This window comes from Rhinolophus hipposideros, assembly GCF_964194185.1.
Source record: "Rhinolophus hipposideros genome assembly, chromosome: 2".
Classification (NCBI taxonomy): domain Eukaryota; kingdom Metazoa; phylum Chordata; class Mammalia; order Chiroptera; family Rhinolophidae; genus Rhinolophus; species Rhinolophus hipposideros.
This window is the reverse complement of record NC_138048.1, coordinates 54,380,397-54,394,683: the sequence shown is the minus strand read 5'-3', so window position 1 is coordinate 54,394,683 and position 14,287 is coordinate 54,380,397. Positions and strand designations below refer to the sequence as shown.

The 14,287-nt window shown below is 35.5% G+C and overlaps 1 protein-coding gene across 4 annotated transcripts in view; it reads left to right on the top strand.

Moving 5' to 3' along the window:
* Positions 1-14,287, top strand: part of OPA1 (OPA1 mitochondrial dynamin like GTPase) — an 82,304-nt gene that overhangs the window by 52,643 nt on the left and 15,374 nt on the right. For all 4 annotated transcript variants that reach the window (XM_081072655.1, XM_081072652.1, XM_081072653.1 and 1 more), the window contains 4 exons: positions 485-625; positions 2,484-2,600; positions 3,916-4,009; positions 4,510-4,620. In XM_081072655.1, the coding sequence (XP_080928781.1) occupies positions 485-625; positions 2,484-2,600; positions 3,916-4,009; positions 4,510-4,620 (463 nt within the window). The remainder of the gene's footprint in view (positions 1-484; positions 626-2,483; positions 2,601-3,915; positions 4,010-4,509; positions 4,621-14,287) is intronic.

Sequence of the window (14,287 nt, the reverse complement as noted above, 5' to 3'; positions counted from 1 at the left end):
ATTTTTAATGAGACAAAAAAATCAAACTATGAATTTTATATTTTATCAGAAAAGAAACATGTCAATAGGTGCCAGTCCTTGCAGTCATCTAGTTCTTAGATGTGAGGCATTTATAGAATCATCTCTTCCCATGTATCAGGGTACTTTTTCCTAGACTAAAATCAGATGCTAATGTCAAGAAAGTAAGTACATAGTAAGGTGCCTGGTGCTGTAACTTCTACAGTAAAATATTTTAGCAAAAGTGAAATAAATAGGGCTAATTCTTTCCTCCTTTCTTTTTTCCCCCTTTTCATTATTCAGGTTGTTCCGCATTCATAAACAGTTGCACTGTACTTATAAGCCAAGGCACTATGTTCTTTCTTGTTTGTTGTGGTTAAGCTTGGTTACTGTGCAATAGCAATATATTTGTAAAAATTGGGACTCTGTTTTTATAAGTATGCCAAACAAATCATGAACTAAACGTCATCTTTTAAACATTTTAAAGTGTGTTCTCAATGAAACCAAGAATGAATTGGAGAAGATGTTGAAATGTAATGAGGAGCACCCAGCTTATCTTGCAAGTGATGAGATCACCACGGTCCGAAAGAATCTTGAATCCCGAGGAGTAACAGTAGATCCAAGCTTGGTAATAAATATTCCAAAAAGCATGAACTTGCTTCCTTAACCTTTGTTTCTTGTAGTAAAATCTTACTACTTCTAACCTGTTACTTAGATATTTAAGTGCTTGATGTGACTTTGATCACGTATACTTTTGCTGACAGTAAAAACTCATTTTGATGGTGTAAAGAGTAGAAATCTTACTCATTATTGCTTTTTTAAGTGTAATGCTTTAATTTGTAAATGGGGAAAATGAAACGTAGAAAAGTGAAGTACCTGGACGAGTTCAGCATTTAGTTCTCGCAAAAGGGAATGAACCCACCCTGCCTAGATCTCTACCACGTTACACAGTTTCCAGTTGCAAAGTGGAATTTCTGTTCTAATGTGACTTATTTTTATGTTTTTTCAATCAAATGTACCTTAATCAGGTATAAGTGGATTTAGAAAAATGTGAATATTAAGTTTTTATGAAATTGGATAAGACCTTTGGGTTCTATCACTTTTTCCTCACTTATAATAAATATGAAGATAAAAATGATTACAATTTGGACTTCTTTTTTGCTTACCTTCATGATGCTTATTTGGGGAAAATTTAAAAAAACAAAAACAAAAAAAACCCCACAAAATATCTTTCTGGGCCTGTATTCCCTCATTAGAGATCAAAACCTCATTTTAGTATTAGCTTAAGTTAGCTTAAATGAAACCCAATGAGAAAAGTAATTCTAGTGGGGAAAACAATCATATAAGAAATTTCAGAGCCACATGTAAATTATTTTAAAGATTATCTGCTATTTATATTTCTGCATTTGAGAAATGAGTATACTTATTTTAAATTTCACCAGAGATCAGAACAAGAAAGGAAAACTGGTGAAACTCAAAGCAGTTAAAGCTGTTATACATCTAGCATTATTTATAAGTTGAAAATGAAATTAAGACTAGTGATTACAGGAAATTATTAGTTAAATGTATATTTAATTTATCCACATTGGTCCTAGTTCTCATTGACAAATTGTATTCAGCTTGATACTTTTAAACTTTATGTGACCATTAAGTGTTAACACTTTAGTTAATACAATAGGAGGGATTTGGCCAATATTTTAGGATACGAATGGCTGCATATCTTTATTATTTTCTATGAGCAAGAAAGTCTCAGGTTTTTTCCGAGAGACACTTTGTTCGGAGCGTTTTGTGAAGCTATAAAATAGATAGCAAAGTACTATTGCAAGAATTGTGGGTGGACTAGACGTCAGGAGATGGGAATCCTAATATAGTTCCATTCCATTAACTAGTAAATATTACCTTTAGTAATTGATATAATCTCTCTGAGGCCACTTTTCTCATCTGTCAAATGGTGTTGATGATACCTGTTCCACCTACTTAATATTATTATTGTTATGCTCAAAAAAAGACAGTGGTTTGAAAAAATTTTGAACACTATATAGTAATGATGTGGTGGGGGTTCTATAGTAATAATGCTGTGGTAACTGAAATTTAATAATCAGAAAGAAAATAATGTTGGGTTGATGGACATGGCCTAACACCAGCATCCAAGGCTCACAACCTCTTTTTGCCTTGGACTCTTTACTTCTAACTAAGGAAAGTTAATTCCTACCCTATCTACTCTACAAGATGATTATTTGCATATAACAACGCTTGTTAAAAACACTGTAAATTTTGAAGTACAAAACTTGTAAGTAGTAGTAAATCTAATCTTTGTGATGAAAAAAAATTTAATGGATAAAAAAGGTTGGTAGAATAACAACATTGACATTGGTTTTAATTAACTTTTTTATAAATAAGCTTTGCAATGTCTTTTCAGAATGTATTTTATCAACCCAAAGAGTACATAGTAACTCTTTTGTCTTTGTTTTCTTTTTTCATTTAAGATTAAGGACACGTGGCACCAAGTTTACAGAAGACATTTCTTAAAAACCGCTCTAAACCATTGTAACCTTTGTCGAAGAGGCTTTTATTACTACCAAAGGCATTTTGTAGATTCTGAGGTAAGGTTTCCAAAAACAAGGAGTAATATTTTTCAGTAATACCTGTTTAGATGCTTAAAAGTAATCTTTAGCTTTAGCATTAATTTTAACTCCTTTGTTCTTGGGAAAGCGTATGTATGAATTATAAAGAATAACCTAACCCCTATCTTTCAAAGATATTTACCACTTTGGTAGTATGTGCATCTTACATGCACATCATCCCACTTCCTATGAGATTGTGTGTACCTATAGATACTAAACCTCTTTTTAAGTTGTTTATTAAGGAATTAATATTTTTGTTAGAAAATAATACATTCCCATTGTGGAAAGTAAATTCAATAAATAAATGTTTGTGTGTGTGCACGCACACAAAAGAAAATAGTCACTTATAATCCCTAGAATCGCTGACCTAGAAGTAATTTTAATTAACATTTTTATGTATTTCTGTTCATTTCTTTCTATACACAGTTGTGTGTGTAAACTTAACTATCCATTTGCATAGTGGAAATTCTACTGCAAAACAATTTTTTATTGTGCCATTTTCCTATATTGTAATTTTTTTCTTTGTATCACTAAAATCTTGTTTTAAATCATTCTTTTGAACTGTAAAAGTTCTTGGGAAAGTTAATAGTTTAATATCCCATTTTACAAAATAACCTCTAGGTGGCAGCAGACTGATGTATTTTGAGCATTTTCTTACAAGTAGAAATTTTTTTTAATGTATCGTTCTGAAAGAGCACTATTAATCTATAATCTTGAGATCCCCTTAAGTGCTTTTCTTTTGAGTTTGCAGCAGCTTAAATAAATATACCTAAGTAAAAAGTTGCAAGTTTTTGCATAATTTTAGTTGTTGAGAAGACCTCTACAGCTTCTTTTTTAAAAATACCATTGATTTATTTTCATATACAACTGAATTTCAGAAATTTCTTCAGTACACACTCAAAGAAAAGAGGGTAGCCTAAGGGCATATTTAATATAACATGGTTGTTAGTTGAAACTAAATACAAATTAAGGGTTTATATGCTATAGATTTCTACTGCATATTATAAGGTAATGGAATGCTCTGCTTCCCAAGTTTATTTGCTTTGTCATTGGAATCAAAGCAAAGCTATATAGATGTTGGAGAGATAGAATGCAAATCATGCAGAATTTGATGGTTCCTGTGCAGAAAAGATTCAGTAACTTATATCTACAATAGGAATATATGTGTTAGGTAAATCTGTGTATGTTTATTTAAAGTTTAAGATATAGATACTCACTTTAGTAGTTGTCTGTGCTTATGATCCAATTTATGTTTAACTCTGCACCTGGTAATCTTAGTTACCTACTATTTCAGCTGGAATGCAATGACGTCGTCCTATTCTGGCGAATACAGCGCATGCTGGCTATCACAGCAAATACTTTACGACAGCAGCTCACAAACACTGAAGGTAAGCCACAGAGGGACCGCCTTCTAATTTTGGCATCTAAAGTAATAAGAAGTAGATCCATTTTTAATATAATGCCAAAATACTTCCTTTAAAATAGATTTATTTCGAAAACCGGAAATTATTATTTGCCTTTAAAGTACTAATGAAAATAAATCATAATTGAAAAAGATGGGAGATAAAATATACCAGGAATCTTCCTTCATTACCCAAAAACTCTGTTGGAGAAGAACTCCTATATATCGGTTATTTTTGAGAAATCTATGCTTTTGTTAAAATATTAGGGCTTGAGAACATGACTTTCTCTGAGAATATGTAGTAGTTTTTATGTTGTTAAAAGTACTGTGTAACAGTAGAGATTCTCCTTGTAACTGTGAGAAATCTACACTTAACAGCGCTAATGTGATGGGAAAAATACGAAATTACTTTCCATATATTGTTAATTTTATCGTTGTGCATTCATAAAAACGGAGCTCCTCAGGTTTTTTATTTACTTTTAACAGTCAGACGATTAGAGAAAAATGTGAAAGAAGTATTAGAAGATTTTGCTGAAGATGGCGAGAAGAAGGTTAAATTGCTTACTGGCAAACGTGTTCAACTGGCTGAAGACCTCAGTAAGTAGTAGTTTTTCCTGTCTTTCAACTTACTGCCTCTTCATCTTCTCCTCATAAACTTATTTGTTCACCCATTTAACCTCAAACTAATGGAAAAGTATATACAAATAACTCTTTTCCTTCAACTATTTGAGTGAAAGTTGCTGACTTGAGGCCCCATCACTTCTAAGTACTTTAATGTGTTTCTTAGGAACAAGGAATTTCTCCTAGCAACCATAATGCACCCATCAAAATCAGGATGTTAACACTGATACATTATTACATCTGATTTCAGACCCCATTCAAGTGTCCCCTGTTGTCCTAATGTTGTCCTTCCATGTAACAAGATGTTCCATGCTCATCTTGTGTTACACTTTCCCTGACCCAGCTTTCTTTTTTTGGAGAATGGTATTTAGAAATCAAGAGCTGGGAACTAGATTGTTAATGGAATATCACTGTTCCCAGACCCTGTCAGTGGATAGAGCTAAGGAATAAATGTTTTTTTTTTTTTTTGTGTGTGTGTGTGTGTGTGTATACATGTGAAGGAACACACACATTTGCATCTTTATTCCTAATCATGTGTATATGTCTACATTGAAAACCATAAGTTGATGCCAATACTTTCTATTTTAACCAATAATACAGGGCTTGTTCTAGTTTTCTCCTTTTCTACGTTTGTAACTCCTTTTTCTGACAATGAGAGACATCTGGCTTCAAATATCCTAGTGTATTTACTCATTTTGATCAGTCCTCCTATATGTAACCAAACTTGTCTCTGTCCCCCCATTGCACAAACATTCTTTCACCCACCTGTGGCTCTCATTACCAACTCCAGGCCACCACCACAGTGCCTCAGCCTGTGTTCATGACCTTTGTGCCTCACTCTGACAACCTGTCAGTTTGCCCTTCTTCATTGAGTCCTTTGGACAGAGCTCATGCTCTGACTCTTTATGCCAGACATCTCCCCTTTGCCCTTCTCATCCTTCCCTCCCTCTGCCCTCTACACAAGGACTCCCTCCTCTCCTGAGGCCAGATCATGCGCTTTTGTGGAGACACCCACAAACGCGGGCGCACCTACTTGTGCCCCAACACCTGCACCGGACTGCACTCCTGCAGATACTCTCCCCACTCAGACCAGACCACCACCGTCCCCATCTGATCACACTCTCAAACCTGGTCAGGCTGTCGTACCTACACTAGGCAATATGGCTTTCCTTGCACCCCCCAACCCAGCTTGGCCTTACTAATCCCTTTGTGACTTTGGGGGGATAGTTGGTTCTTTCCTGATGCTGGTAGGTTTCTAGCTTTAAGATATTTTGATTGCATATTAAGATTTACTTAGATCCTTGAGAACCTAAGGAAGTCAGTGAAAGATTAGTATTATTAAATAAAAATAAAAATACCCGGGATTGGTGCTTCTGTTTGAGCGTACCTTGTTACGAGTTTTCCTTATTTCAGCTTCATGAAACAAGGCATTTTTCTTTTCAATATACACTTAAATGTATTGTCCAGTCAGTTTTGTGCTATTTCTGATATCGGAAAGAAAGCAGGTGCTCAGCAGGAAGTTCTTCCAATTTGAAAACCATTTCTAAGCTGAATATACATCACTACAAGACAATCACTGGAGAACGTAGAGAAAGTAGGCAGTTTTCCTGTTTTATACCCTGTGCCTAAGCAACATGCTGTCCTCTGTCGCTTCTCTCCTCATTCTCTCTTCATTTCTCTCTAGTTACCTGAGCTCTTCATTTCTTTTTCCTTCTGTTCTTTAAATAATCTTTTTTGGAAACATATCCCATTTTAACTTTTACTTCCATTTTCTGTTGCTTTTGTTTTAGTCTTTTTTATGTCACTTTGTCAACATAATTCACTTTGTATTAACTTACAGAAGATCTATGTTTAACTCAGAACTGCTGTTTAGTAGCTGTGTTATCTTAGGCAAGGTAGATACCTTTGCTTCTTTGTTTGTAAAAATGACCACAAATAGTTATTGCATAGGGTTGTTAGGAGAATTAGTTCACAAACATTTGGAAGGCCCCACTTCATCATTTTATGCTAAATTAGTACTGTTACAGGAAGAGGTATGTCGGTGTCACAGTGTATACAAATATATTTCTTTTATATTGCACCAGACAGTGCAATACTTCAGTGTATTTTACCAGCATATACCTTTTTAAGTGATTAAAAAATGATGTGTCTTTTCTCATGTTTTATGATAGACTTATGCGCAATCCCATCACTTTGCGTTCCGAATTTGATTTTTTAAAGAAAGTGTGTTACTAAGTTTGTCCACTGTCAGGCCCAGTTTTCCTGAGAAAGTACTCATATGGCTTCCTTGAAGTGATTTACTGCTTTTATACATACAAAATTATGGTTGTGTTAATGTACCAAATAATGTCCTTGGAAGCAAATGTTCCACCAGTGACTCAGCTTCTTCAGTCACAAAGGGAGATGAGCCATGACTTTGTCCATTAATTTAAAAAAATCTTGAGAGTATCTCTTCTTACTGTTTCTCTTCAGTCTAACACTTGGGAATACGTCATGGATACTTTCAGCCAGAAAACTTTCAAAGTTTAACAGTTACTACTGTATTACACAGATCAAAGTGGCTAGAATCAATCACGTATTCAATTAGGTTGTAGTGTGTTAGTTAATGGAATTTAGAAAAGGGAGGCAGTCAACAGAGTTTTACTACAATTTTAAAATAGTACAGGGTATTGTAGAGATTGTAAGGTTTGACGCATTATATCTGTTGCTAATCTTAAATTTGCCTGATTTTAAATCACTTCACCACTTTACTTTGGAGGGTCACCAACTGATTGTCCTTTAGCATTCTCATATTCTGGAGAAGATATCCCGTGTTCACTAGTGAAATGAAACCATAAAGCTAGAGTCAGGCAGGTCAAAGAAATGAGAGAAGAGCCCAGCCCTTGTTGTCTCGGGAGGCTCATGGGGAAAGGAGTCACATAGGAACCAGAACTCTTCGGAGACATGGCGAATCCCATAGCTGGAGCAAGGAAAGGCCAGGATGTACCTGAGGCATCTTAATAACTGCAAAGTCTGGAAGTACTTGAAGACATGTCAGCAGAATACGGAGCCAGCTTGAAGAGGTTCCAGCTGGCCCAAACTAGGACAATTTGGTCCTCAAAATGATGACAATTATAAATTGTAACCCATTGAATAAAACAAATCCATAAATTGATAATTATATAAATAAATGAATAAAATCAGTGATGGAGAATGGGATGTTTGCATAATCACAAAATATCTCCACACAACATAATTAAAAAGGGGAACACCTTACAGTGGAGAAGCACATTAATCAAGCGGTCAAAGTAACGGTCACCTCAGACCTGTGTGCCACCTTACAGGATGCAGTGAGAACCCAGCATCACCTGTAGGAAAGTTGTGTCACTTAAGTCCACTCATAAAGATACAGCAGACAGACCCAAGTCGACAAAATAACTAGCCTGTAATCTTCAACTGTATCAAGATCATGAAAGACAAGAAAAGACTAAGAAACTGTTCCACGTTGAAGGAGACTAAAGAACATGGGGGTAAAATTGCAACATGTGATTCTGAACTGGATCTTCTTGCTCTAAAGGACATTGATGGCACAGTTAGTGAAACTTGAATGGGATCTGAGGGTTATGTGGTAGTAGTACATCACTTAACTTTAAAGCTTTAATTGTTAAATTGGCATTATTAGGATAATATCATTATTTGTAGCTAATAGACTACTTGGGGCTTATGGGGCATAATGACAATAAATGATTCAGGAAAAATAGGTTCCTGTAGTGTTCTTACAACTTTGCTCTAAGTCCAAGATTATTTTTATACAAAAGAGTAAAAATAAAAAGGTTTAATTTTGTTTTTATAACTGATAATAGGTCAGAGTCATAATGAAAATAATTTAGAGAAAACAAGACTTTTGAAAACATGACCTCTAAAGATGTCAAAAGGCTGAGTTACTTCATGGACAATTTAATAAGATACGTAGCTCATCTTTTCACCTTAATTTCTTACTTGCAGTATCAGTGTCGCACTTAGACCTGCCCAGCATTTAAATATGCTCACTATGACTTTGGTGAAATTATTTTGATTTTGTAGTGAATTTTATCTCAAAGGATTTTTATAGATACTTAAATACAGTGTTAACTTAGATAAAATCTATTTGGATTCCCAGCATAATTTTTAGTAATGTTTCTGATCTATTTATTCAAACAAACTGCAATTTTAGAATGTTTTCTTTGTAGAGGGAAAATTTGGTATATTATAGCTAAAACAAAAGTTTTTCTTTCTGTTATGGTCTGTTTTGTGACTTATAAAATCTACTTTATGATTATCATCATATAAGACAAGTAATAGTGTTAATATCTCACAGACTTTTTAAAGAATGTGTTCCCTATTCCCCCAAAGCTGAGTATTTGGGCACTGGTAACAGTTGCTGGTAGTGTTGCTAAACTGGAATTCCTTTATTGTTTGTTTTGTGAATATTGTATCAGTTGTTAACTGGGTTATTATGAGTTTTGGGACCTTAAATCAATTGCTTACAATCCAAAGTTTAGGTTTCTTCTTTTTTTTAAGATTTTTATTGGGGAAGGGGAGCAGGACTTTATTGGGGAACAGTGTGTACTTCCCGGACTTTTTTCCAAGTCAAGTTGTTGTCTTTTAAGTCTTAGCTGTGGAGGGTGCAGCTCAGCTCCAGGTCCAGTCGCCTGTTGCTAGTTGCAGGGGGCACAGCCCACCATCCCCTGCGGGAGTCGAACTGGCAACCTTGTGGTTGAGAGGATGCGCTCCAACCAACTGAGCCATTAGGGAGGCAGCTCAGCTCAATGTGTTGTGTTCAATCTTAGTTGCACGGGGCGCTGCCCACCGTCCCTTGCGGGACTCGAGGAATTGAACTGGCAACCTTGTGGGTGAGAGCCCACTGGCCCATGTGGGAATCGAACCAGCAGCCTTCAGAGTTAGAAGCATGGAGCTCTAACCACCTGAGCCACCGGGCCGGCCCCCCTTAGGTTTCTTTTTAAACTCTTGTTCACAGAAAGCCCAAGTTATACTTTTCATTCTCTGTGTACATAATCAAAGAATCACTGATACCCAGGAAGTAAAGGGGCAATTACCAATTACTTAGATCTCTCTGTCGAATATCTATAGTCTTTCTCTCCTTATTTTACAATAAATTCCTTTTCAGTTTTGTATCAGAACTTGAAACTGTTTATTAATGTATATCTGAATACTTTTCCTGTGCCAGATATAGGTTATGTGCTTTATTTACATGCACTCTCATAGGTACATTTTTTTCATTTTATAGATAAAGAAATGAAGGCTGAGAAACACATAGATAGTAAGGTAAACTCAAAATTTGAGACCAGGTCTTTTAACTACCACGCTGCATTCATTTGAACAAAAAACCTGACGCCATTGGAAAATAGAAATACATAAACTGGTCCTTTATATTTAGAAGCTTCCATGGTTAACAGTGTCCTTTATGGAATAGGTCCTAAAGAATACGTGTTAGTGACGACCACCATCATCCTAGGTACTTCCTACACTATGAAACGCTTTATAATTTAAGCTGTCAGACGATAGGAAAACTGATAGAATTAGAACATCTGGGTAAGAGAATGCTAAAGTGTAGAGGAAGCCACTAAACAGGTTGAAGGAAGTTAGTTTTCTTTATATGACTTGTAACCATGTCTTGAAGTATACTCTGTCAGATTCCACCATAGTTAAGTAGTATCTGAGTTGCTCAAAATTCAGACACACGTTTTCAATGTGATGTGTTCCTGCTTAGAGACTTAAGTACCAGCTATAGCAGATACACAATCTTTAATTGAGTGATTAAGGCTTTTTGTTGAGTGGTGAAATGTTTTCTAGTAAGCGTCAATGTATTTCTTCATATTTCTTATGCTTTATTTGAATAGAAAATGTGTTCCCGTCTAACCTGAATACTTGATATTTACCTTTTCATGCTCCAGTGAAATATGAAAACAATGGTAAACTCCTTTACTTGGGCCACCATCACACAGGCCCATTTGAATGACATAGTTTGATGTCCTTAGTGTTAAAAACAGTGTGGCTTAAAGAGGCTGGTAAATTAGAATTTTCCAATATCCGCGGCTTTCTTCTCCTGCAGTTAATTTGCCCTGCTGCCTCCTTACGCGAGGTGGCAACATCTGGCCTTTTAACTAGAGCGGGGGGATTAGAGAGTAGGAATCCCAGCAGCGTGCGCGGCCTCTTGCCTCTGTTGACTGTTCTTTATTGTTTGATGCCTGAGCATCTCCCAGACAGCAAGCAATTGTTTCTTGCAACTTAAAGTTTGTTTCTCTTGGGATTATACATTGCTGGTGGGGCTCGTCTTTGTGTCTCGTCACTTTCCCAGTATCCTCTTACCCTCCATCCTATGCTTTCTCTTGATAATTAGAAGAGAGCAAAGATACAAGCTTTGTAACCTAGTGTGCAGGAGATTGAGTTTGACTCTAAAAACTTAGAAATATAGACTACGAATGGAAATGTAGTTTTTGCTCTGAGCTATGTATTCAGTAACAGAAACCGTTTTTATAATTAAAACTTTCTTCTTCCTAATTAATGTACTAGTGCATTTTTTAAATTATGCTGATTAAAAGGAGCAGCAGCAGAATGATTCATTCAGTACTGCCATTTTAAAAGCTAAGATCAGAAGAGACTATGCCATAGCTGATTAAATCTAAAAGGACCCTTTCAGTAGCTTTAAAACAATTCTAATTTATAGGATGGTTAAGAAATATCTTCATGCCACATTAAAACTTGAATATAAAGTACACAAGACATATTTAGATGGAATCCTTAGCCAAAAAGATTTTGTTGTTCTTCATTTAGAAAAGAAAAATGTCAAGGCATTCTCAAAATTTAATTTCTATTGGTTACTCCATATTCCTAAACTTACCCCATACCTGCCATATGCTTAAGGGCAATTTTGAATAAAAGTGGTGGCCGTGAAGTAATGTAAGACTGAAAATAATCCTAGAAAGATTATTACACTCAGAATTCAGAACGTAAAATTACGGAAAAGAGAAGTCAAATCTGGGGTTCTGTCATTCATATTTTGACAAGTCTCCATATTTGACAAGACTCCATAAGTCTGACATAGTCTCCTTGCCATGTATACCACCACAACCCACCCTCCGGCCCCTGAACCAGCACCTTAGAGAGTCCTGTTCATAACAGTATAGTTTGTCATTTTATTAATTGCCATAAACTTGACATACCTTCTTTTAGTAGGGCCTGATAAACCATGTGACTGTTAAAAATTTGGTAAGTTATTGTAACGATATGTACGATAGCATGTTCATTTTGTTTCCGTAGATATAACCAAAACAAATGAATTTTGAAGGGATATAAAGGAGGAGAGGATGGCACTGAGTTGTAGATTTCTAGGTACCTAGATCCAGAGAGGATTTAAAAAAAAAACACCCACAATCACACAGAATAGAGTAAGGCACCTGGAGAAAAGCCGGAACTTTAAGGATCTCAATCCCTTAGCATGATTGATATCTAAATGATGTTACTGTGTTTCTTTCAACAAGAATTACAAGACCTCAATACTGCTGTTCTCATCTCTCCTAGCTTCTAGCACATTTCTAAGAGGTCGTTTCCCTTTGTGTCTTTTTTCTTATATCTCTCACTGTGTCTTCTTCTATTAATAGATTATTATCACTTGGTCCTCAACTGGTGTTTTTCCTCTGTCCTACTTATTTACTTCCCGTCAGTGATTACAAACCTTACTGAGGTACTACCAGGGTGGTTTAAGGGAGCAGAAGGCAGGCTTCCCACTATAGGCAACCGTAGATCAACCAGAATAACCAATTAAGGATAACAATGCATGTCTATTATGATTGTTCTGCCAAAGTGATCTGGTTCTTTATAAATTCACCATACCTTGTATGTTATCTATTGTATGTGTTCACTGACTGTTTGATCATGACCTTTTTAATACAGACTCTTCAGTAGCTTCCTTCTCTTAACTTAAAAGAGGGAGAAGGAAGCTCCTCTGCTCCTAAAGAACCTTGCTTCCACACCACACTGTCACCCCGTAGAGCTCCCATCATTTCTCCTGAGAGCAGCTGGCATTTGTGCCTCCCGCCTGTACCACCCACTCTCTTGCTGACATCTTGTGCTCTGCTCCGGCTTTCATCCTGACCAAAATCACTTTCTGGTCACCAATGATTTCCTAATTGCCAATTTACGAAAACACTTTCATAATTTTTCATGTTTATTAGGAATTTTTAAGTCGATGGGAATAGTTTCATTCTCTTTGACATTCGTGTACTTTTTGGAATAGTTAGTAGAAATGAGTATATTTGGAAAATGGAAAGTTTGGAATGTTTCTCTTCTTCACTACAGAGTAATAAATAAGGTAACTTCCATAGTGAGGTAAAATTGTCCAATTAAAGCATCTAAAGAATATAGTGAAGGGTTATTTTTACCTTGAATCTGCATAAATGAAGTAGACTCTGCCTTGTATTGTGTGAGAGAGAAAGAAAGGGGGTTGGGGGGAAGAGAGGAAGAGAATAAAATAATCCTCAGGGAGAGTCTTCTGTGTTAGAGGAGTAGTTATTTACATGCAGGATTCCACATCATGAGTCTGAGTGGTGTGCTTTCCAGGTTATTGATGAGAAAATCCAGACTCAAAATGGGGCTTTAAGAGTCAAGCACATTTTTCATGGCCTAAATCTATTTTTTAAAGGCAACATTGAAGAATATTGATTAATTGGTGCAAGATTAAAAGAATATTTACTTCTCTGCAATCGTATACAGGCTACTCAATGCCTTAATAACACGTACATTGGTTTTGGTTTTTTTTTGAACTTAGCTTTTAACTCATTAAAAGTAGGAATGAAGATAAGAAAGGTCTCTTTGGTAATTTATGAATTGAATTTTTCATTTATCATTTTAAAGTAGGTTTTATTTTTGTGTTATGATATGTGTGTATTCTTATGTATGAAAAGGCCAGTGCCCATAATTAAAGCTAGAAATTAGGCTGGTTTTTGTTTCCCTTGCTAATAATGCTTACCACTTCCTCAGTGACTGAGTTCAGAATTAAATAACATCTTTGAATTTGGGATTAAACTTTGATTTGATTTGTTTTTTGTTTTATGTATTCTCTCCATTTATGAGATGGAAAAAATAGGATCTGGTCATTGAAAACTAAATCTAATCATGAACAATCGATTGGCCTGTGAAACAACATATTTAAAAAAATAAAATTAAGCAAGACGTGAATAATTTTTTGTTGTTGAAGGGCGAATTGCTGCACACTAAACTGGTAACTTCTGTGAAGCAGGGTTCTCAGGGTAATTGGAGAGGGATTAAGGGCAAAAGAAATTGTAATTTTTTTTTCTGTTTTATACATTTCTAAACTGTTTCTTTTCCCAAATGAGCACAATTCAAAATTACCTTAGAAATTTCATATTCTAAATTATCAGAGCCATAGAAATGATGAGGCCTATTCATGATGTGATCAATCTTAAAAGTGAAAGGATATTTTCCCAAATGACCTCTTGGGGATTATGACACCAAGTGACATTTTATGGGACACAGTAATTGCTGATCGTGGTTCCCTTCTTAATGGTTAGGATTCACTTTGATTTCTTCTCATTTATAGTAACTGCCCATCATGGGGCTGAATTAATTAAAATTTTTCTTGAAC